The sequence below is a fragment of the Camelina sativa genome, chromosome 8 (genome assembly GCF_000633955.1).
Source record: "Camelina sativa cultivar DH55 chromosome 8, Cs, whole genome shotgun sequence".
Classification (NCBI taxonomy): Eukaryota; Viridiplantae; Streptophyta; class Magnoliopsida; order Brassicales; family Brassicaceae; genus Camelina; species Camelina sativa.
In genome coordinates this window covers 24329615-24351971 of record NC_025692.1, presented here as the reverse complement: position 1 = coordinate 24351971, position 22357 = coordinate 24329615, and the positions used below count along the sequence as shown (strand labels likewise).

Below are 22357 nucleotides of genomic sequence, written 5' to 3'. Positions count from 1 at the left end.
TCAAGCTAGTAAGAGTAATTTTTTTGCTGTTGTTGAACCTCTGAAGGTTTGTAAGCTTTGAGTCGTGTGCGTCCATGAACGGTTGGGAGTGAATTTACATCTCCGAGATATGATCTCCCAAACTGACCAGCTGAAGGGGCATTCAAAGAGTAGATGATCCCGACTCTCACCAGCCAAACCACAAAGGAGACACTTAAGGTCGACCTGAAGTCCCCAATTCGTCAACCTATCCCTAGTAGGGCAGCGATTCAACATAAACAACCAGGTAAGAAAGTTGTGTTTAGGAATACCTCCTGGAGTCCACACAATTTTGTGCCATGGTACTAACGGTTTGTCCTCCTTGATTGCCTTGTAGATTGTCCCTGTTGAGTGACCATCTCTGAGTTGATCATCAATCCACCAGACATAAGAGTCAGGTGAGTCAGATAACTGAATGGAGATTAACTCTTGCTGGAAGCGTACTTGGCGATCCGATCGTGCTGGTGGGATCCTCCAACCTCCTTGTCGCCAGAGAGTAGCGATAGTCGCACCTTTAGTAATGCCCAAGTAGCCATCATTTTGCAGGTAAGTTGTCATACGACCCAAACTACACCAATGATCCTTTTTGTTTTGTTTTTATGGAGTATTAGTATATTACAATTTACAACATTTATTCATTTAGCATATGATGAGCAGTGAGCAATTAAATTGTAACTTGAATTTTCAGTAATATCTGTAAAATTTAGAAAGATAATTAAGAAAAATTCGTAAAGACTGTGGATACATTTTTTCAAATGTTTTTGTTTTCCATATAATTCTTGTATATCATAGTTGTATGTATCCCATATAAAATAAAAATAAAAAATACATTAGGTTGTTCAATATATCTGAAACTACTTTTAAAAATTAATAGTCTAGGTGTGACCATATTCAATTATGAACATAAAAGTGATTAACATATCATTAACACAACCAATAATGGATGATGGCGCAAATAGTACATCCAAACTAGGGATGTCAATTGGGCTGACCATGTCCAAATGGGTCTGTCCAATTGGACACCTCCATCTTTTGGACATTCATGGTTTAAGCTCAAATAAAACCATGTCCAAATATGTCCAAACCAAATAGGACCATGACCAATTGGGTTGTCCATGGGGTCCAGATTATACATAAACTCATTAAATACTTATTCTTAAGATTAAACTTATAAATTCATCATTAACACTCAAAAGTTCATACTAAATCCATAAATGAGTTATAAATCCATACATAAGTTATAAAATCCATACTAAATCCATAAATAAGTTATAAATCCAATACATACTCATACTTACTGATCTCATACTCATACTTAAATTAATGGTCTCATACTCTCATTCATACTCTAATCTTCTTTCTTACACCTTCTCCTTCCTCCCCTTCTTCTTCTCGTGCTTCTCCTTCTTCTTCTTCTTTATCTTCCTCAAAAAACTCGGATCCACCTACCAAAATGAAAACTATTAATGAACCATCACTTCATTCATAGAAAACAAAACAAAATCAAGTTATAAGAGTTAGTATACTTACTAATTTCCTCAAAACCTCTTAACCAGTTTCTTGCACAGATAAGTGCTTGCACATTAGATGGAAGTAGACGGTTCCTGTACTTGTTTAGAACTCGACTTCCCACACTAAATGATGACTCGGAAGACACTGTTGTTATAGGAATACAAAGTACATCACATGCCATGCGAGATAACTCTTTAAAACGTGCTGCATTATCTTTCCAATACTTCAAGACATCCAAACTCTGAAACGCAACCATATCCAAAGCTGGTTCATCCAAGTACATATCTAAAGCCGATTTTCCTGTTCCAGCTTTTTGAGAAACAAATGCATAAAATCCCTACATAATATGACAAAGAACATAATAAGAATAGAGAGAACTGATAATATGACAAAGAACATAACAGAATAAGTTACTTACACCATATCCAGATGGTAGGTTATCCTCCATAACTTGTGAAGTTGCAGCGGTGTTCACAGGATTCTTCTTATAAACTCCATACAGCTTTTCTATCTTCTTGCGGATGTGATCCAACTTAGACTTGCTAGTTGATGGATCTAAAGTGCTAAAGCAGTATTCTAAACAAGTGAACTTCAACCTTGGATCCAAAACAGCAGCAATCACAAGTATATCACNCTTCTTCTTCTTTATCTTCCTCAAAAAACTCGGATCCACCTACCAAAATAAAAACTATTAATGAACCATCACTTCATTCATAGAAAACAAAACAAAATCAAGTTATAAGAGTTAGTATACTTACTAATTTCCTCAAAACCTCTTAACCAGTTTCTTGCACAGATAAGTGCTTGCACATTAGATGGAAGTAGACGGTTCCTGTACTTGTTTAGAACTCGACTTCCCACACTAAATGATGACTCGGAAGACACTGTTGTTATAGGAATACAAAGTACATCACATGCCATGCGAGATAACTCTTTAAAACGTGCTGCATTATCTTTCCAATACTTCAAGACATCCAAACTCTGAAACGCAACCATATCCAAAGCTGGTTCATCCAAGTACATATCTAAAGCCGATTTTCATGTTCCAGCTTTTTGAGAAACAAATGCATAAAAGCCCTACATAATATGACAAAGAACATAATAAGAATAGAGAGAACTGATAATATGACAAAGAACATAACAGAATAAGTTACTTACACCATATCCAGATGGTAGGTTATCCTCCATAACTTGTGAAGTTGCAGCGGTGTTCACAGGATTCTTCTTATAAACTCCATACAGCTTTTCTATCTTCTTGCGGATGTGATCCAACTTAGACTTGCTAGTTGATGGATCTAAAGTGCTAAAGCAGTATTCTAAACAAGTGAACTTCAACCTTGGATCCAAAACAGCAGCAATCACAAGTATATCACTGTAGTCTTTCCAATATTTGTCAAACTTCCGCTTCATGGTGTCCACCATTTCACAAATGGTCTCATCCTCATATATTGCATGAACTTCAAGCCAACTTTCAATTTTCCAAACTTGCATAAAGTACAGATTCGCAGTAGGATATTTAGAGCCTGAAACAATTTTTGTTATTTCATCAAATGGCCTCAAGAACTCGCATATAAGCTCTGCTCTAGACCACTCCAATTCAAACGGAAACCACTTATAACTCGGCTCCACTTCAGCAAGATTACGCAGCACATCTTTAAATTGGATCGCTCTAGACAACATTAGATGGGTTGAGTTCCAACATGTTCTCACATCCATAACAAGACCAGCTTTAGTATGAATCCCAACAGTTTCAACACACCCTTGGAACATCTGTTCTCGAGACTCTGAAATCCTCACAAACTTGACACTTTCCCTAATTTTATCTAAAGCTTTCTCTATCACATCTAATCCATCTTGAACTATCAGATTCAAAATATGAGCTACACACCTTACATGAAAAAACTCTCCACCACAGATCAAATCCTTTCTAAGTTGCCTTTTTAGAACTCCTTGGCATATTATCATTCGATGAAGCATTGTCTACAGTAATAGTAAATACTTTCTTATCTAACCCCCATGCTTTCAACTTCATACCCAATGCAACACCAGAATGAGGTGGAGGAAAAGCACAAAACGATATTATTTTGGCTTGCAAGTTCCAATTTGCATCAATGTAATGTGCAGTTAAACACATATAACCTTCCACGGTTATTGCTCTCCACAAATCAGTTGTAAAACAAACTCGACCCGGAATTTCACTCAAAATCTGCTTAAGTTTGTTTGTCTTCTTCTCAAAAAATTTCAGAACATCAGCAACTGCAGTATTCCTACTCCAAAACTCAATACTCGGATTGACATATGCAAAAGCTTCCCTAATCCTTCTACATTCAACAAATGAGTAAAGAAGATCATGCTCTATAATGGCAACAGCAATCAACTCACGGAACACCATCATATCAATCTTTCGACTATGAGTACTATGTCGATCTCATTCAGTATCACTCACGATGTAGTTATCATCACACAAGCTCAGTGATTTGTCCATTTGTGGACATAAAAATCAACATCACAAACCCAGTAATTAGAGTAATTAGAGTAAAACCCACAAACCCACAAACCCAATAATTACGAATTAAAGTAAACCCACAAAATTTACCTTTTTAAAAGTTCGCAAAGTAGAGCTTTAGATCTGATTGAAGCTCCAAGCTTCAGATCACGAGAAGCAGAGCTGCAGAGGAGATGATTGATGACGATTGACGAGATGAATGATGATTTGAAATCGATTATCGCCTAAGAGAGAAACTTAGAATCGATTATCGCCTGAGAGGCTGAGAGAGAAAGAGGAGAAAGAGAGAAGCGACGAAATGAAGAAAAAAAAAGTTTCCCCCGAATTGTAAAAACCCTATTTTTAGGGTTATTGGACAGCCCACATCCAAATTGATTGTGCTGTCTTTCCTCTTTAATAATAAGAACTACATCTTTTGAGATGAGCTTCCTGAAGCCAACCCGAATGTGATACGTAGACGTTGGAATGGTGTACGACAAGTTCGACGAATAATTTGATTACCCGATACTCTCACCAAAGAGTTTCGGAAACGTGATAAGTAGTCTTCTGTTAAATGTTAGATTCAGTTTCATTAGTTCTACTTCTACTTGAAACGTGATAAATGGTCTTTTGTTAAATGTTAGATTCAGTTTTTAACATTTTTCATTAGTTATTTATACACAATGGCAGAAGGACTGCATAAAAAAAGTAAAGATGAATACTACAAAATTACGTGACTTGGTAAAGAAACAAAACATATGAAATTATTTCGTCATTATGCATAATACCAATAATAATAAATTCGAATAAAAACAATAATAATAATGGGATGTTAGAAGAAAACGAAACAAAAATAAATAATATGCAATGCCGTTGAGAATCAAATGGTTCTAAAATAGTCAGCATCAGAGGTAAAAGACAAGTTGGGCATTAAAAAATGAGAAGATTCATCATCGTTTACAACCAAAATGTAACCAAAAAGCTTTAACTTAGAATTGATTACAGTTTTTTTTTTTTTTTTGCTGTGTGCAAGTGTCACGTCACACAACAACAACTTGGTCTTGGGTGAAGGCGTCCTTGCGAAAAGTTGGACGTTGTATTCATAAATTGTATTAATTGAATCATACTTATGGCCCATCTCTAAAACCACTAAAGAGAGCGACAAAACCATTGTTTGTGTGTCCCTACCCCATCCATGGCTGCTTAAAAACTTGTGATTACCTTCTTGTCTCCTTCCTCTTCTCTTTCCCTCTTTTATATAAGAACCAAAATATCAGAGCGTTTCTTCAATCATCACTTGCAGGCTCTCTCTCTCTCTCTCTCTATATATATATATATAATTTCATCTGTCAAAAAAAATGGCGACTATTGAGGAAAGCTCTGATTTTGAAGCTGTACAGAAGCATCTCTTTGAAGACTTGATGGTTTCTGATGGTTTCATGGGAGATTTTGACTTTGATGCTTCTTTTGTCTCAGGACTTTGGCGTATAGAACCTCAGGCTCCTAAACAAGAACCTGATTCTCCAGTTCTTGATCCGGATTCTTTCGTCAACGAGTTTCTGCAAGTGGAGGATAAATCATTACCATCATCACCAGAGCTGAATACATCATCATCAACATATGAGACTGATCAGTGTGTGAAAAAGGCAGAGAAGTTTGAAGAAGAAGCAGAGACGAGACATTACAGAGGAGTTAGACGAAGGCCCTGGGGGAAATTTGCAGCAGAGATTAGAGATCCGGCAAAGAAAGGATCAAGGATCTGGCTTGGAACATTTGAGAGTGATGTTGACGCTGCAAGAGCCTATGACTGTGCAGCTTTCAAGCTCCGGGGAAGAAAATCCGTGCTCAACTTCCCTCTTGACGCCGGGAAATATGAAGCTCCGGCGAATTCAGGAAGGAAAAGGAAGAGAAGTGATGTGCAGGAGGAGCTTCAAAGAACTCAGAGCAATTCATCTTCATCGTCCTGTGATGCATTTTAACATTTTAAGAGTGTGAGCAGTTTCCTTAAGTTGTATAAATTAACTGTACAAAGGAAATGAACTGTGTAGCTAGGTTAGTGTGCCTTGCCACAAATGTGTATGGATGTTTTTTTTGGTAAAACAAATGTGTATGGATGTTCTGTTAATTCATGTCCCTAAGATTTACATCTTATTGCTAAGACATTTATCAAGTTCCAGATCTCTAAATAACCTAGCTAGTTTGTAATTTATGAGTCAATGGTTCATGATCTCAATCAGTCAATCGCACACATAGAAACTTCAATGAAACAGCTTGAACAAGTGAGTGTACCTAATCAAGATGTTCTCACAAGTGGAGAATAGGGAGTGAATCAAGATGAGCAAGTTGCCTGAATGTAGTAGCAAATATTTGTCTCATAGGTTAGATACAAGTCAGCACTCATGGACCACACAAGCTACAGAGAGATGAAAGAGAGATGCACAACTTGCAAATGCAGAATAAACAGAGCAGAGATATTTAACTAAATATCTACTTCTCCTTGTTTCTACTATATGGTTGGGTAATAACACTAGAAAACTAGAATACCATTTCTCAACTCTGTCTGGTTTCCTATTTTCATTGGTATTTCTCCTGTTTAAACCCTTAGTGGGAGGAGGAATCCTAAATATTTTTTAATCTTTTTGAACAAAATGAGGTTTCCTATAAACATATGTCACATTCAATCCAAGGGTTGAAGAAAATGAGCTAACCTGTAATTAGATTGAAGAATTTTCTTCACAGGTTGACTGAGTTGTCAACGCAAGGCCCACTCTGTTGGACTTATTGGTCACCACTGCAAGAGTAAACTTAGTCATACACTTACAAATTATGGCATATACCAGAATATCCATTGGTTCATGGAAAAAACATAACACTCTTCTCTAATCAATCATTCTCCATAGTTACAAGGAAATACTTGAAGAAACTCAATCATATCTATCTCACACTTTGACAATGTTTGCGGGATCAATAATCTGAATACTTTTCATGTTACCAGATAATGTTATATAGTTTTAAGGAGTACAAGAGACCTTCAATCTAGCATATGTATGTGTTTCGAGAATCGTAATGCATCATTAACTTTCAACTCAAGAGTTTGGAAGACACCTACTTCATATGGATCAGTGGATCACCATTTCCTCAACATTTATAAAATGATCCTGTAACATTATGATTACGAAAGCACGTATTAATCACAAGCCCATGCTAATCATCAAAGATACACATCCAAAAACCTGTTCCATAGATATTGAAAAGTTTCGGTAAATACCTTCGTAGAGTCGACCATAGCCTATTTCCTGAAATGTGAACTTTATTTTGTTGGGTAGGAAAACTCAAGAAAACTTCTTTATACGTTCAAAATTAGTTAACATTCACCAGAAATAGCCGCGGGAAATAAAAACACTCCTAAAATAAAATAAAAAACAAAAGGCTGCAACTTTTACAAAAAAAAACACATAAGGAATCTTCAGTCATCAGAGCTGTAGTCGCTGGACTCAGGTAGAGACGGGACAGTGGCACAACAGAATGCGTCTTTGTCTTTTAGAAGGAGGCAGCTTCCATCAATGTTCCATTTGAGGTCCGATATGGAGAAGCCTGGGAGAGGGTTGCATACACAGAACGCACCAGAGGGAGTCCACATGTAAAGGTGAGAGCTTCCAGTGCATAGGAGGAGGCGTGTGCAGGTTGGGTCCCAAACAGCGGCTCGTATAGGTTCCTTCTGGACCAGGATGGCTGCAACCTCAAGGTGGCGCATGTCCCATATCCACAAAGCAGTAGGCATACTGTCGTTTCGTGTGCATATGTACTGGCTGTCTTTGCTCCAAGCCAGAAGTCCTGAGAACATTTTGAAAGAGTTTACCTTTTGGAAGTAAAAAGCAATAAGGATGATTTCGATATCTGATTGCAGTAACTGATGTCGCATTGGATCGCAGAAGAAAGAGCTTACCGACTCCTTGTTTTGGGTTAGGCTTGTCTGCAGGAGGTTTCTGGAAAGGAAAAGCTACCGGTAATTCCATGACTTCATACCTGACACTTATATAGCCTTCTGAAGCATCTGGACATAGAAACACAGAAGAAAACAAGATACGGTTACAAACAACAAGAGTGGTACAGAAGTTTCCCGTATCAGAAAAGAACAGGTTTGGAATCGTTCTTACCATAATTGCTTGGCATAAAGTTTTCATCCAATGATAACTCAGACATATCAAGCTGTAAGGGTTCATCGATTTCCTAGGAAAAAAAAATATGTCCAATAATACACACGCCTGAGTTGACAGTCAACATTTTTCAGGCTGTTAGAAACTATTTATCAAAGGGTAGAAATGGCTATACCTTGAAGATAGCAGCAGAACAGGGCGCACGAACAGTTGATAGGTGTAAGAATTCGGCGAATGTTTTCCAAGTAAGGTGATTCAGGACCCGCAACATCTGATCGTAGCTACCAATGGCAAGAAACTGACCACACGGAGACCAGGAAACAGTCTTCACACCAAGTCCACATTCATATGTCTGGTACTTAAATAGACACCTACCATCTGGCGAATAGATTAGAACCTGCCAAAAAGTTACAAACTTTAGAGAGATCCCCGACAAACCAAACATATAAACAGGTGCGAAACTATCTAAAAATAGCACCAAAATAAAAAAAAAACGATACATACCTTATATTCAAGAGGAGAATCCCACACGACTATAGAACTATCATCAGGTGACCACTCAAGATCAGCCAAGTCCAAGGTGTCAACAGCAAAGCTACCCATTATCTCCCATGACTGACAAGACAAAAGGTTAACATAATCCTTGCAATCACGCCGCGTACAGATTGCCGCAAACTTCCCATCTTGATTGAACGAAACCCCCTTCGAACCGTGCTTTGGCCACTGAACATGAACACACGCCGTGTTCAAAAGAGACCAAACTGTTAACCTTAGCTGAAACTCCGAGGTAGTGAGTATATGACGGCTGTCTGGACTCCACCTAGCGTATGAAATACCAGCAGGACCTTCATCAATCTTGCAAGTCCATTCTGGTTGTGTCAATGACCAAGCTTGAATCATGGGTTTTTTGTAGAGACAACAAAGAATGTACTCAGAATCAAGAGCCCATTCTATGTAGCTTATTTTATCTAAGCAAGAAAACAATTGCACAACCTGCATTTACATCCACACCATATTCATTAGAGATTAGTAAATAGACCTAAAAAAAGGTTCAACGACATTATCATTCATCATCATCATCTCAAAGGTTCCAATTTCCAAAGTTTAGCAAATCCAAGTTAACTATTACCTAATTTAAGCACAAGATCTAATTGAATTTGAACATTAGAATACGTAAGATCCAAAAGAACTCAAAAGCTAAAATTGGCATTCTAATCAAAGGGTTTTAGAGTGGACTAAATTACCAAATCGAACTAGTTTTTATACCTGAAACGAAAACGTATCGCGGATCACGAGACGATAATCATTGGCGACGGCGACGTAACGAGAGTTTGGTGAGAAACAGCAAGGACCTGTTTGCTTGTAAGGCTCCGTGAATTCCATTGTTTTGAGTAAACGCCTTAGATTCTTCGACGGGTTCTTCTAAGAAGAGACGAAGCAAATGCCCTATGATCTTCGATAAACTAAGCTCCTAGATGTCCCGATTCACAGTGGTAGGAGAGAGACTGCGAGAAATCCATGGAGAGAGAGAGAGAGAGAGAGAGAGAGAGCACAATTTTCAAAATTGAAATCCAACAAGAGAGATGAACGAGGCGCTTCGGGTCGGGTCGGGTCAGGTTTCCATTGGACGGGTGGGTTGTTGCTATGGCTTTCAGACTGATCAGGCCCATTATTCCAAATAGCTTTATTTATTCAACACCATGCCGCTCGTAATAACTAATAACTACAACACAAGATTCTGCCGGTTTATCTGACTTAACTTGATTTCGTTTGTTAACCGTTCGGTAAATTTTCTGGTTGGACAGGAACATAAAATAACAGAACACAAAAAAAAATTGTTTAATCATATAGACTTTCACTATAAGCATATTCAACATTACATATAAACATCAAACGATGAATTGTAAATCTTTTCAGTCATAGAATTTTGAATCCATAGCACAATATGTTGGAACAGCTCGACCAATGCCGTTTACTTCGGGGGTTTGGATTTGGGTGTGGGGGTACTTGCAGCTGCAGCTGCAGCTGCAGGTGCGGGTGCGGGTGCGGGTGCGGGTGCGGGTGCGGGTGCGGGTGTACTTCCACCTGCGGGTGCGGATGAACTTCCACCGGCAGATTTATCTCCAAACGATCCAGAAAAGGTTCTTCCTCCCCAAGTTGCTGTCCAAGTTCCTCCATAACTAAAATTTGACAAAGCTTGGGTTGACGAACCTCCTCCCCAAGATCCTTTAAAAGTTCCATCATAATTAATCTTTGGCTGGAGTGAAAACAGAGTTTGGGTTGGCGAACTTCTTATAAACAGAGTTGGCTTTAGTCCCATCCTGCGTCTACATTATTTTATAGATTAAACCATATGCACGTACGTATATGTATGTACGCATGAATTATACTTTGTTTGTTTTGTTTTACTTAATGAGCTACCTGATGAGAGCGATGGCCATAGCTCCAAGGATGCTACCGGCCGTAAACCCTGAGGTTAAGACAGCAGTGGCTATCGTGGCTGGTACGAGAATCGGACTGAATATGATGAAAAGGGGTGTGGTTACGGTTAATGCCGCGGCTGAACCAGCGAATGTTAGACCTGCTAAACCTAATAAGATTATAGATGCCACGGCAGCGATAACTACCTTAAAAACCTCCAACAATGGCATGAGAAAAGAAAACATTATTGTGATAATTTGGATGAGTGAGATTTGTTATGATGGATTCCTTCTCGCATCATACTTTGTTATCGGATGGTTATTTGGGGTCTTACATGCAAAACGATGGGAGTGAATAGAGAGATCTACGTCACGTTACATTAGCTTTCTTTTGCTTACTTCTTTTTCCATAGGTTGTCATGTTTTTTGGACCTTTTTTTCTTTCTTGTAAAAGTTCAAATATTAATAAATTGTCGTGTTGCAATTCACGTCTATGGTTAGAACATCCTAAACCAGGTGCTTCCAAAGATATTCCAAAAATGAGAAATTTTACGGAAGTTTGATGGAAGACAATGTGCTTGATCTGTCGTAGCGTGCCCGGCTTTGATGTTAAGTGTATGGTAATGATTTCTTACAATGACTCAAACAGAGTTATAATACTTCACTAAGCATGTAAACTGATTCTTGATCTTCTATAGGTCTTCCAGTTTCAAAAGACAACAGCGTTGGTGGGAAATGTTTGAATTAGTCACTAGACTCACTACTACATAAAAGTAAGAACAGGTCAACGTCAACGAAACTCAAAAGAATAATTGATAATCAAAAGCTTCCTCCATAATCTTCTTGACCAAAAAAGAAAAAGAAAACAGAGCACACCACGACTACTCTCTTTATAATCCAACACCAGAACCTCTCTTCTTCTTCACTCCAATAAAACCTAAACCAGTTTCTTCTCTTCTTCTTAAATCCCTCTCTAACGATGTCTTCTTGTTCAAGGACAAGAACAAAAGCTCCAAGATCGGCCAGAAGCCATAGAAAAGGCCGTTTCTCTTCTTCATCATTAGCTACTATTGTGGCTGATATCGACGATGTCTTGACTCATATTCTCTCTTTTCTTCCAATCAAAACACTTCTAAGATCTAAACGCGTATCCAAACGCTGGCTTTCTCTCATTACAAATCCTGATTTCTCCAACCGTGTCATCAAGTCAAACCACCCCTTGCCCATTTCTGGCTTTTTCTTACACTCACCAACAGCCATCAAATATAGTTTTGTCTCTCTTGATGATGATGATGATGACGCAATCAACCAACGGACTTCGTTATCATTACCGCTTTGGTTTACAGATCACTCAACAGATATGATCATAATCCAATCAACCAATGGCCTTCTCCTCTGCAAATGCGCTTGTGCTTCTTTTAACCAATACAACACAAATTACTATGTTTACAATCCGACAACGAAACAGTACACTCTGCTCCCTCACGGGACCACAGGTTACATCACACTCACTCTAGCCTTTGATCCTTCTGAATCTCCTCACTACAAAGTCTTTTGCCTCAGAACAAGTAGCATGATCTCTTCCTCCTTCCACATAGAGGTTTATTCCTCCAATGAAGGACATTGGAAGAGACTTGTTTCGGTTCCTTCTTCTTCTCCTTCACCCTTTGTAGAGTATAAAGACACGGTCTTTTGGAACGGAGCGGTTCATTGCTATGGTCCACGCACAAGTGACTGCATCTCTTTTGATATCAATAAAGAAGAAATCAAGATTCTTCCACTCCCTAATCTTGACCATGAAGAAGACGAGGAGCCGCTACCTGATCCCAATACATTGAGGTATCTGGATGAATCCGGGGGAAATCTTTACTTTATTGAGGTAAATGATCAGAGTTCTTCAGATATACCGATTTACGAAATGGAAAGAAACAGCTCAAGCTGGTCCCTGAAGTATAACGTTGATTTGGAGCCTCTTTTAGCCGCTTTCCCCGAGATGATCAGAACCGAGTACTATACAGATAGGTGGATATACACGTTCTCTGTCATCCGTTTTGTAAAAGAAGAGACAGATGCAGAATCATACATTGTGCTTCACATTCCAAACAAGGCTGTAAAGTACAACTTCATAACCAAGACTTTCAAGAAACTTTGCCCATTGGTCAATGATGCTCCTGAGGATGCGTTTTACAGATTCCAAAGAACTTTCCAGTTCATTGAGTCTCTTGCTAACGTCTAAGAGTAGTTTATTCCCCCTAAAACAGTCAAAACGCTTTCTCTGTAAATTGCATCCTTATGTAAAAGCTCTTATTTGAGATGAAATCTTTACTTCTGTCAGAAACTACTTGACGACACATTCTTCTAACGTTTCCTAATCTCTTCTAGTATCCTCAAGACTTGCTTGATGTTTGGCCTAAGAGAAGGCGAAGGAGAGCAACAAGACATTGCAAGCTGAAAATACTTGAGGACACATTCTTCAGTCAGATTATCATCACTCTTGAGAATCTCAGGACGGTATAAATCAGACAACCTATGATCAAGAACTGCATGCCTCATGAAATCAGGAAGATAGAACTCATCGTCGCCAGTTGGATTCTCGTTTATCGGTTCTTTACCAGAGACTAGCTCAAGCATGATCACACCGAGACTATAAACATCACTCTCTTTGCTCACTTCCTTCATCTTTATCAACTCAGGAGCTTTGTATCCCTCAGCAGCAGAAACATCAAGAATCTCTAGTCCTGCAGAGAGGTTCAAAAGCAAATGCAAACCGAAATCAGAGACTCGAGGTTCGAAACTCGGACTCAGAAGAACATTCTTGGTTTTCAGATTGCCGTGGACTATTGGTTTCTGCATTCCTGCGTGGAGATGATCAAGGGCTTTAGATATTCCAATGCTGATGCTTAAAATATTGATCCATTGTTTAGATTCATCATCTCCACCTGCCAAAACAAAGACTTGTTGAGATTGATGTTCTGGAGTATATATAATTCAAGTTTTTCTTACTGAAGTAAAAAAAAAAAGAAATGGAAAATGACAGTAAAATACAACAAGAATAGTACCGACAAAAGACAAAGACTATCATCATCATACCTAAATATTGAAAAAGCTTGGAAATAATATAATACTTAAAAACATAATAATGAAGCAATGAATTAAATGATCCAGCTAATGTGTTTCGTTCCAGCTGTGTGTGTGTGGTTCTCTTTTGAATAGTGTAAACTTTTCCATATCTTAAACTTATTTATGTGATATCATAAACATGGAAATGGTAAAATTGTTCCTAGAGGTTTTTAACCATTTTTCCCGGGAATATAGATTCTGTTTGTTTCCCCGGAAAACTCATAAAACAAGATTCCATTGGGTGCGTTACAGTAAAAAAAAAAAAAAAAGTTTATTCCTTTTTTTATTCTTGAGAAAAAAGAAACAGAGACTTACTTCTGATGAACTCTGAAAGATTCCAAGAAGCAAAGAAAGGATGAACCATAAGCTTCTCTCCTCTGTTACCACCATAGAAGCCTAACAAAGGAACCAAATTCTCATGCCGAACAAACCCAAGCGTCTCGATGACACCTTTAAACTCTTTAGAATCCGATCTCACAGTACAAACCGGTCTGAGGAACCTAAGAACTCTAATCTTTCCGCTTCGTTGAAGGGAAGCTTTGTAGAGAGTACCGTAGCTTGATTTACCGATGACTTCTCCTGGAGCATCGAGTATATCGCAGATCGTTAGATCTTCTCCGCCTTGAAACGTTACTAGCTCCTCTGTTTCAGAGTTGATGGAGTATCCTTGTTTGTTGTTGTGGTCGAGTGATTCGACGTCGTCGTATTGATCTGATTTAGTAGACGACGATGTTGATGATTCTTTTCTTCTAAAGAAGACGAAGATGAAGAAGATTACTACTATCAAGAATGCTGATAAAGATACTCCTAGTAACAATGTTAGTAGTTGAGCTTTTCTCATCTCATGTAACCTTTTTTTTATTTTCTTGAAACTTTTGGAATCTTGATGTGAGATTTGCAGGAAAAAAAGAAGAAGAAGGTCTGGGAGAAGAAATGGGAAACTGTGGAACTTTATTGTTCACAGAGAAATATTGATGTTGATGTGAGATGAATGAGAAGTTCAAGAGGACAGAGATCTAAGAATATCTTTATTTTATTTTATTTCCTCCCTCTGTAACAATGTTGACTTTATGATTTTCTTCCATCTTTGGCTTCTACGTATATGGAAATATCATATTTTTTTCCTTTATATATTTATTTCTCTCTCGAGTTCTCAACCAATTATAACCTAATTATTTCACATTATTGTGTTTCTCTTACACGTCATCCAACGTTTGAGTAATTTTTCGATCAATTCTTGAAGACTCACAAGTGATTTGCACCAACTCTTTTTTTTTTCTAGTAAAACTATTTTGAAAAAATGATGTCTCGAGTAGCACGTCATTTAGTTTCTTTCAAGGTGAATGTTCATGGGCGACCATGGTAATTAATTGTAATGATCTCAAGAATAAAAAGAACGTTGAAAGTGGTGATGACAATTAAATGTTGGGTTTGACTAGTGATGGTGGTTGAAGTGCGTGGGGTACATATATACATACATACATCTTAAATCCTTTGATTGGAAGTTTATATCCGGCAAGGGTCCAGACTCCAGACTCTGAACTGGTGGATTGATTATTGAACAAGAAATTGGAAGTTATTGAGAGGATATCAGGAAACTAAAAGATCCTATATAGAGTAAATATACTTACTTTCTGCTACAAAATTTCCAAACCAATCAGAATTTTTGTTAGTAAATAATTCAAAAAGTAATTCGTATTGTTACACAAGATAATGAAATTAAAATTTTCGGATTAGGTTAAATGGGAAATCATAACCTTTTTAATACAGTATGAATTTTGTTTTCAAATAATTGATTTACTATTAATGTTTGCGTAAAACTCAGGATACCCTGTAGTTTGTGATTGACTATGATTGTGTTTTGGACAGTCGACATCACGACTAAATCTTTTGTTAGCTGTAAGCTTGTCTCTTAAATTCCTTAATTAGACAGTTGATGTACACCGATCATGTTCACTTCATCTAACGGCTCCGAGACACCCATTTTTGGGGTTCCACTATCACACGTCATCATCGTCATGGTCCTACAAGAGACACACGTCATCATAACAAAACGTTCACCACCAATATGATTGTGAAAGCATAATATTTGTTCATAAATAAATAAAAATCTCATAAGTATTAGGAGTTGCGCGATTCATAAATATTCCTATATCCTAAACAAGGTCGGGAATTGGCTGGTTTCTTAGTTTTGCTAATAACTACTGTATTTTATAGACAACTATAAAAAGTACTCCTACTTAGTACTTACTATAGAACTACTTTACATGAATTAATATACAGATCAAATTATAATTAGGAGGAGAGTTAAATCCATTAATCATATACTTAACTAACCTTAAACTGAGATTCGAGAAGGTGAAACGTATGGATTTTCTTCAGCACTACATATTGAATAAGACATTTGAAGTAGGACCAATATAAAACCGAAAAACAAATTAGTCTTATATTATACTACTCCATACTATTATATATTAAGTGCATGGGCCAAAATAAATACTATAATGAAACTGAAACGTTGGTCGGCGGTTTCATTTTTATGGTCCCAATGTGATATGTAAGTAGTTCATACTCCTAAGAAAAAAATCCAAAAAAAATGATGTGATTCGTACTCTACATTAAGGTTGATATATAACGTTATCACTTATGTTATTATATGTTATCTGATATGACTGAGAAAGGAAGGAAGAAAAATTGAAGTATAAACTTTTTTTTAGTTCTTGTTAGACATCTCTCGTACCCTTGGCTCAATAGGTGGAACTTTATATTTTTCGCTTTATTTCAGGTATTGACAAGTATTACCAAACTTGTGTTTCACTGAGTAGCTATGACGAGGTCTCTGACTCATTCATTGCATTAGATTTCCAAGTTGTGAAAAATCAAATCTTTCTTTGCTTGCTTATATGTCTTTTACTAAAACTGTGTTTGCGTCTTGTAGTCAGTAGTCAAAAATGTTATTGCAGTATGAACTTGTGATGGAGAATGTTAGTCAAAGACCACGCTCGTAAAACAGTGAACATCAATAGAATCCGTTGTAAAATCGACGGTGACGATGAGGATGAATATGGTCTTAACTGTTGTGTAGTTAGTAGTGACACGTTTAGTTTTAGTGGTATAGTTTGGCTTGTTTCAAAAAAAATCATAAGTTTATAATATAGTTATTAGGTAGTAAATAACAATCAATTAGTCAGTTTGGCCGAGTGGTCTAAGGCGCCAGACTCAAGTTCTGGTCTTCGTACCGGGTTCAAATCCCACATCTGACAATCTTTTTGCTTTTATTTTTTTTACTCAATTTTTTTTTTGTTTAATAAAAAATCCCTAAATCAAAACCCTAAAATCAAAATCGACGATTTGGGTATTTATTTGTGTTTGTGATCATGTTTTTTTTTTAATCCATTAGTTGAAATCATGATCCTTTCAGATCAAAGTTACTTGGATTCGTGCAATTGAGTCGTCGTTAACACAACGACGAACTTTTGAGTTCTGCATTCTCCAACAATGGCTACCAATAGTGACAACGTTAATCTCTCGCGCACGTTCAAGTACTTACTAGGTTCATCTTCTTTGTGTGTTTCTTATTCTGTTTTTTGGAATGTTAGCTTATCCTGTTTCTTCTGGGTGGAATTAGCTACACAGTTTATATCCAGAAGCATCCCGTTCGTATTCAATTCATGGATCGTGAGGCATCTCACCGAAAAAGACTATGCGGTAACGAATCGTTGAGTTACTAGTCGAATGTATATTTATCTTCTTAGATTTCGCCAATGTATAATGCTTTAAGCTTCAAGGAAAGGATTGTTTTGGTAACTTTGTCACAAGTAACAAAAAGATTGCTTTGACTTTTTTTTTTTTTTTTTGTTCCATATTGCCAAGTTGCAACACTTGTATAGTTGGTGGATTCAGATATCCAAGATGTGATTGTAATTGTATGGACTCTTAGGTGTGCTTGGAAACAATTGTGAAGTCATGTATTATAAGTCTTAGCTATGCTTGGTTTTACTGGACTTTTCATTGCAGTAGCTACGTGGATGGATGATGTTTCTTCTTTCATTAATTTAATGGTATTGATTTTAAGCTCGATCTATCTTTTTTCTCATTTGGAATGCAGCTATACGCTGTCCAGTTCCATCTTTTTGTTACTTGTGTCTTGTTTCTCAGCCGGGAGGGATTCCGACGCGCTTGTTTGCGGGCTGACATTAACAGGTATGCACAAAGCAGTTTGCGCTCATCTCCTTCTTCACATAATCGGTTCATGACTTTGTTTTTAGTCAGTGATATTCCTTAATTTCGTGGCTGCAGTGATGGTCTTGGATCAGTGGAAAATGTGACTAGGCTATTGAAAGTAGCATGGGTGACATTTCCACTCGGAATAGCCATTACTATTGCGGCATCCGTTTTTGTGTTATGGTGGCAGAATCTTAGTTGCTCCGACACATATGCACAGGCTATCTTGATTCACGGTACATTATTGTCATTTTCTTGTGCCTTATTCATACTTCTTTCGCTAAGCCGTGGCATTTTGAAAGTTTGGGTTTTGCAGTCATTTACTTGTGTCTGTAATCTTTGCAACTTCCGTTGTCTGTTTTTTTTTTTTTTCTATCACTACGATTTCCTTTTCGTTTCTCTATGTTCTCCATTGATTCCTCTCGTCCTTTCCTAATGATAGTTTTCAGTTTTTTCGTAGTAGTCCAAATTTACATTCTGATGAATATATAACAGTATGATTAACCTACTTAACGTGGCAGGATTTGCATGTGTACTGGAGCTATTGGCTGAGCCTTTGTATATCCTCTCTCAGACATTGCTGAGACTAAGGTTGCGTCTCGTTGTTGAGACTGTCGCTACAGTTGCACGCTGTGTAACTCTGTGCTCTCTCATAGTCATGCAGACCAACATGGTACAGCTCTTGTGCCATTCCATTTGAGCAAAAGAAAGCATATATGATATATTGAAGATCTAATTATCTTCAATATTTGTAGGAAAAAGTGATAATCTTCGCACTGTCACAAGTTGCATATGGAGGTTCCTTATTTCTTGGGTACTGGGCTTATTTTCTCATTTTCGGTGTTTACAGAAGTTCAGATCTCTTTCCTTTCAGGTATGCGTTCCCTGTCCTTTGATCTCCTTGCCAGCATTCTTAACTCTTGATGTGCTCTAATCAACTCATTCATTCCCAATTTTTGTGATTTCACAGACCTGGGAACTTCATGGATTTCGATAGGCAGCTCTCGAAAATGAGTATGCTATTTACTTTTCAGTCCTTCCGAAAGTTGATACTTCAAGAAGGTGAAAAATTGGTCCTTGTATGGTTAGATACACCTTATAATCAGGCTGTATATGGGATCGTCGACAAACTAGGCAAGTCTCTTTTATGAAAAAATGCAAATTATGTATGGCTACAATGGGTGCCTGGAAATATTTGTAACACAATTTCTAAAACTCCAGGAAGTTTAGTTGTACGCATGGTGTTTCTTCCTTTTGAAGAAAGTTCATACGCTACATTTGCCAGGTTCGCATCAGGTTCATTTCTCTCCTGAGTTTAGTGTAGTTAAGTATGTAACAAATCTTGGTTTTGATGTTTCATGATTTTGGTTCAGATATATATCTCCCAAGATTCTTCTGTTCATTACCATATGTGGTTTTTATTTCAGTGTGTCTCTTCTCCCCTGACAGGTGATCATCAGGAAAGGAAAAAGAAACTCGGAATTTGCTTGACCGAGGCCTTGAAGTTTGTGATATTGATAGGTATATTCCTATCTATTCCGGAGTCTCCCAATTGTTTTTGTATCTCAGTGTAAATAAGTTTTGAATCTGATATCTGGTAATTTTTTTGAATACGTGAACATTCTGGGAATTTCAGGTCTTATATTTATGGCATTTGGTCCGAGTTATTCGTACTCTCTCATCAGACTGTTGTATGGTGAAAAATGGAGCGATGGAGAAGCTTCCTTGGCCCTACAGTTTTATTGTCTCTACATCATCGTCCTGGCCATGAACGGTTAGTGATCATATCTAGATCAACTAGTGCTTAGGACTTTTAAGCTTCTTCTTTTGGTGGATACTAGTGATAAGTTTGAAGGGGAGATCTCTTCTCTCTTATCTCTTCTCAATCCCTAATACAAACGATGAACCTAACTGATAAGATCGGAGTTACAGTTCTCCTCTCCCTAATACAAACGATGAACCTAACTGATAAGATCGGAGTTACAGTTCTCCTCTCTTATCACCATGAACAGAGACGCAGCTCTGATCTAACAAACTCACAATGTTGATCACGCAGGATGACCTTTACAATACTACTCTATCTCTATTTATACCCTTCATTCTACTCACACTTCTTTTCCGCTCTTCACACGTGCCTTTCTCTCCCACGTACGTGTCAACTAGTTGCATATTTTAATCTGTTACTTTTATTTTGTCAGGAACCTCCGAAGCATTTTTACATGCAGTTGGAACAGAGAATGAACTTCGGCGCTCAAACGACATGTTGCTTGTATTTTCATTGATTTACGTCGCATTAAATATTCTGCTGATAAGATCTGCCGGAGCAATTGGTCTAATCATGGCGAATTCTTTGAGTATCCTTCACCTATATATATGTAGATACTTCAATTATTGTTTTATCTCTTTTTGTCTTCTTGACTTCTTAAAAATACAGATATGATTTTTAGGATCATCTATTCAGGGAGATTCATCCAACGTTACTTCCAGGTATGCTTGATTAAACTATAGAATCGTGTAATTGCCCCATTTCTTCAAACAAAATCTGTATTTATCAAAGTCGTCGTCTGCAGGGAGCTTCTTCATTCTCGTTCCGAAAATGCTTCCCTTTAGGTTGGCAAATTCTTATCCTCTCGAGCATGATTACTCTCATCTCAGAGAAAACTATCCTCAACCGTATGAATTTCTGGGGAACATTTCCTCTCCATTTTGCCATCGGTTTCATCTGCTTCTGTGTTTCCGCCATTGTCATGTAAGTCCTCTCCTATGGCTACTACAAAATCCATTTCCATTTACTGACTTATATTGGTTCTATATGCAAAATGTAGTATCTGAAATCTTGTGTGTTTCTCTCTGGTAGATACCGGCGTGAGAGGGTGTTTATCAAAAGAATCATACATTTCAGGGATTACAATCACGACGACTGAAGAAACCAAGAAATCGGTATATGTCCTGGATAAAGTACGGTTAAAAATTAAGGTTTATGCTTACAAACAAATTTTAACGCTGAGAAAGAGAGTGAAACTTCTGTTACCGAATTCAGCTTCAATGGAAAAAATCATCAATTTTTGTAGGAGTTATTTTACCTGGCACTCATTCATCGTTTTTGTTTTTGATAATGGTTAAAGCAACTCTTTTTTTTTTCACTTCTTCATTCATTGGTCAAAAATAACACTCAGGAGAAAGAGAAATAAATACCTATAAGAACATGAATGATACACAATTCCATATATGTTAGAAACTGCATATATCCAATTCTCATTATGGAATATATACAATTCCAATAAGTTGGGCGGCGTCCATAATCATTGTTTTGCCTCCCTCAGAAACAATGATTAGGGCTACATTGAGTTAGGTTTTTCCTTTTTTATAAATTCATACTTGCTATTTTTGACAAAAAGGCAAAACCACTGTTTTCCTTTTTGTGTGAAGGTTTTCATCTATAAAAAGAGAAGGCTGATTCCGCATTGAGGTAATCTCTTGTGGCCTCTCTTTCGTTTTTCTTCTTTTAGCGCAAGCGTGTATAAAGTTCACAAAAGCAAGAAGTAATCAAGAAGAAGCCTTACACGATGTGTGAGACGTCCTATCGGTTATACTGCAAGGGTTTGGTGAGTGAAGAGGTGGTTAAGGATGAGACTAGGCAGATCGGTGGTTTTGGTGTGGCCATCTGTGACCCCGAGGATAACCGACTATACGAGATGAAAAATGCTCTAGGAGATGAAGAGTCCACACAGCAGGAAGTTGCGGAATTGGCGGCCTTAGTTCATGGGTTGAAGTGGGCGTTGGAGCTCGATTTGGGAAGGGTCACATTCTTCTGTGATGACTCCAATATCTTAGAATACGTAATTAATTACTGAACCTCATTAGTAGACGACATATATAGTAATGTGTGTATTTGCTAGGTTTTTATGACTCATGTTTTTCTCTCTTGTATGTTGTGTGACAGGTAACAGGTAAAGCTGAACCAAACGAGTCCAGTGTAGCAACACTTGTGAAGGAAGTGGCTCTTCTTCAGAGCAGATTCTCGTCTTGCGAAGCACTTCCTGCATCTGTGACTGTGAGCAGTGGGGGCATCACTTTTGTCCTTGAGCATGCCAGAGCTGCTATAGCTTCCCAGATCAGGTGGCGTGAAGGTCACGTCTACATGGAGACTTGTCCAATATGCTGTGAAGACGTCTCATGTGATAACAAGTTTGAGGTACCTGGTTGTTTCCACCGCTTCTGCGTTGCTTGCATTAAGAGACAAGTCGACGAGGCACTGGATTGGCATAAACCAGTAAAGTGCCCAAGCTTGGGTTGCAACTTGGTTGGATCCTGTGCGGCTTAGACACATGACTGAATATCTTTCGGAGAGTGCGCTGCTTGCTCATATGACCCGAAAAAGGGACAACAGAGTACACTGTGCGTCACCCGAATGTACCGTT

General features: G+C 37.8%; 7 protein-coding genes, 1 long non-coding RNA gene and 1 other non-coding gene across 10 annotated transcripts; 6 read left to right on the top strand and 3 right to left on the bottom strand.

Moving 5' to 3' along the window:
• Positions 2608–3922, bottom strand: LOC109125981 (zinc finger BED domain-containing protein DAYSLEEPER-like). Its single transcript, XM_019228832.1, has 2 exons — positions 3543–3922; positions 2608–3418 (listed from the first exon to the last, which is right to left on the bottom strand). The coding sequence occupies exons 1-2, from the start codon at positions 3920–3922 to the stop codon at positions 2608–2610; spliced, it is 1191 nt and encodes a 396-aa protein (XP_019084377.1).
• Positions 5148–6185, top strand: LOC104708338 (ethylene-responsive transcription factor ERF106-like). The gene has a single exon (XM_010424890.2). It carries the CDS (start codon positions 5374–5376, stop codon positions 5992–5994), a length of 621 nt encoding a protein of 206 aa, XP_010423192.1. The 5' UTR covers positions 5148–5373; the 3' UTR covers positions 5995–6185.
• LOC104708337 (WD repeat-containing protein WRAP73-like) lies at positions 7348–9720 on the bottom strand. Its single transcript, XM_010424889.1, has 6 exons — positions 9439–9720; positions 8677–9165; positions 8348–8569; positions 8173–8245; positions 7962–8069; positions 7348–7849 (listed from the first exon to the last, which is right to left on the bottom strand). The coding sequence occupies exons 1-6, from the start codon at positions 9553–9555 to the stop codon at positions 7482–7484; spliced, it is 1377 nt and encodes a 458-aa protein (XP_010423191.1). The 5' UTR covers positions 9556–9720; the 3' UTR covers positions 7348–7481.
• Positions 11271–12839, top strand: LOC104708333 (F-box protein At5g07610-like). The gene has a single exon (XM_010424885.2). It carries the CDS (start codon positions 11572–11574, stop codon positions 12826–12828), a length of 1257 nt encoding a protein of 418 aa, XP_010423187.1. The 5' UTR covers positions 11271–11571; the 3' UTR covers positions 12829–12839.
• On the bottom strand, positions 12933–14614 carry LOC104708334 (putative kinase-like protein TMKL1). Its single transcript, XM_010424886.2, has 2 exons — positions 14028–14614; positions 12933–13531 (listed from the first exon to the last, which is right to left on the bottom strand). The coding sequence occupies exons 1-2, from the start codon at positions 14551–14553 to the stop codon at positions 12951–12953; spliced, it is 1107 nt and encodes a 368-aa protein (XP_010423188.1). The 5' UTR covers positions 14554–14614; the 3' UTR covers positions 12933–12950.
• LOC104708335 lies at positions 14449–14836 on the top strand. Its single transcript, XR_754764.1, has 2 exons — positions 14449–14530; positions 14614–14836. It is a non-coding gene; the product is annotated as an uncharacterized LOC104708335 (long non-coding RNA).
• On the top strand, positions 16899–16975 carry TRNAL-CAA. The gene has a single exon. It is a non-coding gene; the product is annotated as a tRNA-Leu (tRNA).
• LOC104708330 (protein RFT1 homolog) lies at positions 17054–21463 on the top strand. 2 transcript variants are annotated; one of them, XM_010424882.2, is made up of 15 exons: positions 17054–17265; positions 17341–17420; positions 17821–17915; positions 18012–18172; positions 18458–18609; positions 18692–18810; positions 18907–19070; positions 19158–19232; positions 19386–19457; positions 19573–19710; positions 20135–20290; positions 20371–20423; positions 20507–20685; positions 20794–20894; positions 21366–21463. In XM_010424882.2, exons 1-14 carry the CDS (start codon positions 17211–17213, stop codon positions 20858–20860), a joined length of 1566 nt encoding a protein of 521 aa, XP_010423184.1. In that variant the 5' UTR covers positions 17054–17210; the 3' UTR covers positions 20861–20894; positions 21366–21463. The 2 variants fall into 2 exon arrangements, with proteins under 2 accessions (XP_010423184.1, XP_010423183.1); XM_010424881.2 differs by lacking the exon at positions 21366–21463 and having other exon boundaries at positions 20794–21074.
• LOC104708331 lies at positions 21480–22345 on the top strand. Its single transcript, XM_010424884.2, has 2 exons — positions 21480–21775; positions 21880–22345. The coding sequence occupies exons 1-2, from the start codon at positions 21503–21505 to the stop codon at positions 22258–22260; spliced, it is 654 nt and encodes a 217-aa protein (XP_010423186.1). The 5' UTR covers positions 21480–21502; the 3' UTR covers positions 22261–22345.

Excerpts from the sequence above, each read along its gene's own strand:
- LOC104708331 (XM_010424884.2), top strand. The coding sequence starts at position 21,503 with ATGTGTGAGACGTCCTATCGGTTATACTGCAAGGGTTTGGTGAGTGAA. Across the intron at positions 21,776-21,879 it reads ACTCCAATATCTTAGAATAC|GTAACAGGTAAAGCTGAACC; the intron begins GTAATTAATTAC and ends GTTGTGTGACAG.
- LOC109125981 (XM_019228832.1), bottom strand. The coding sequence starts at position 3,922 with ATGGTGTTCCGTGAGTTGATTGCTGTTGCCATTATAGAGCATGATCTT. Across the intron at positions 3,419-3,542 it reads ATGAAGTTGAAAGCATGGGG|GTGTGTAGCTCATATTTTGA; the intron begins GTTAGATAAGAA and ends TTTTCATGTAAG.
- LOC104708337 (XM_010424889.1), bottom strand. The coding sequence starts at position 9,555 with ATGGAATTCACGGAGCCTTACAAGCAAACAGGTCCTTGCTGTTTCTCA. Across the intron at positions 9,166-9,438 it reads GCGATACGTTTTCGTTTCAG|GTTGTGCAATTGTTTTCTTG; the intron begins GTATAAAAACTA and ends ATGTAAATGCAG. Across the intron at positions 8,246-8,347 it reads GTTCTGCTGCTATCTTCAAG|GAAATCGATGAACCCTTACA; the intron begins GTATAGCCATTT and ends TTTTTTTCCTAG.
- LOC104708333 (XM_010424885.2), top strand. The coding sequence starts at position 11,572 with ATGTCTTCTTGTTCAAGGACAAGAACAAAAGCTCCAAGATCGGCCAGA.
- LOC104708338 (XM_010424890.2), top strand. The coding sequence starts at position 5,374 with ATGGCGACTATTGAGGAAAGCTCTGATTTTGAAGCTGTACAGAAGCAT.
- LOC104708334 (XM_010424886.2), bottom strand. The coding sequence starts at position 14,553 with ATGAGAAAAGCTCAACTACTAACATTGTTACTAGGAGTATCTTTATCA. Across the intron at positions 13,532-14,027 it reads TCTTTCAGAGTTCATCAGAA|GTGGAGATGATGAATCTAAA; the intron begins GTAAGTCTCTGT and ends TTGTTTTGGCAG.
- LOC104708330 (XM_010424882.2), top strand. The coding sequence starts at position 17,211 with ATGGCTACCAATAGTGACAACGTTAATCTCTCGCGCACGTTCAAGTAC. Across the intron at positions 17,421-17,820 it reads TCACCGAAAAAGACTATGCG|CTATACGCTGTCCAGTTCCA; the intron begins GTAACGAATCGT and ends TTTGGAATGCAG. Across the intron at positions 18,173-18,457 it reads ACAGGCTATCTTGATTCACG|GATTTGCATGTGTACTGGAG; the intron begins GTACATTATTGT and ends TTAACGTGGCAG.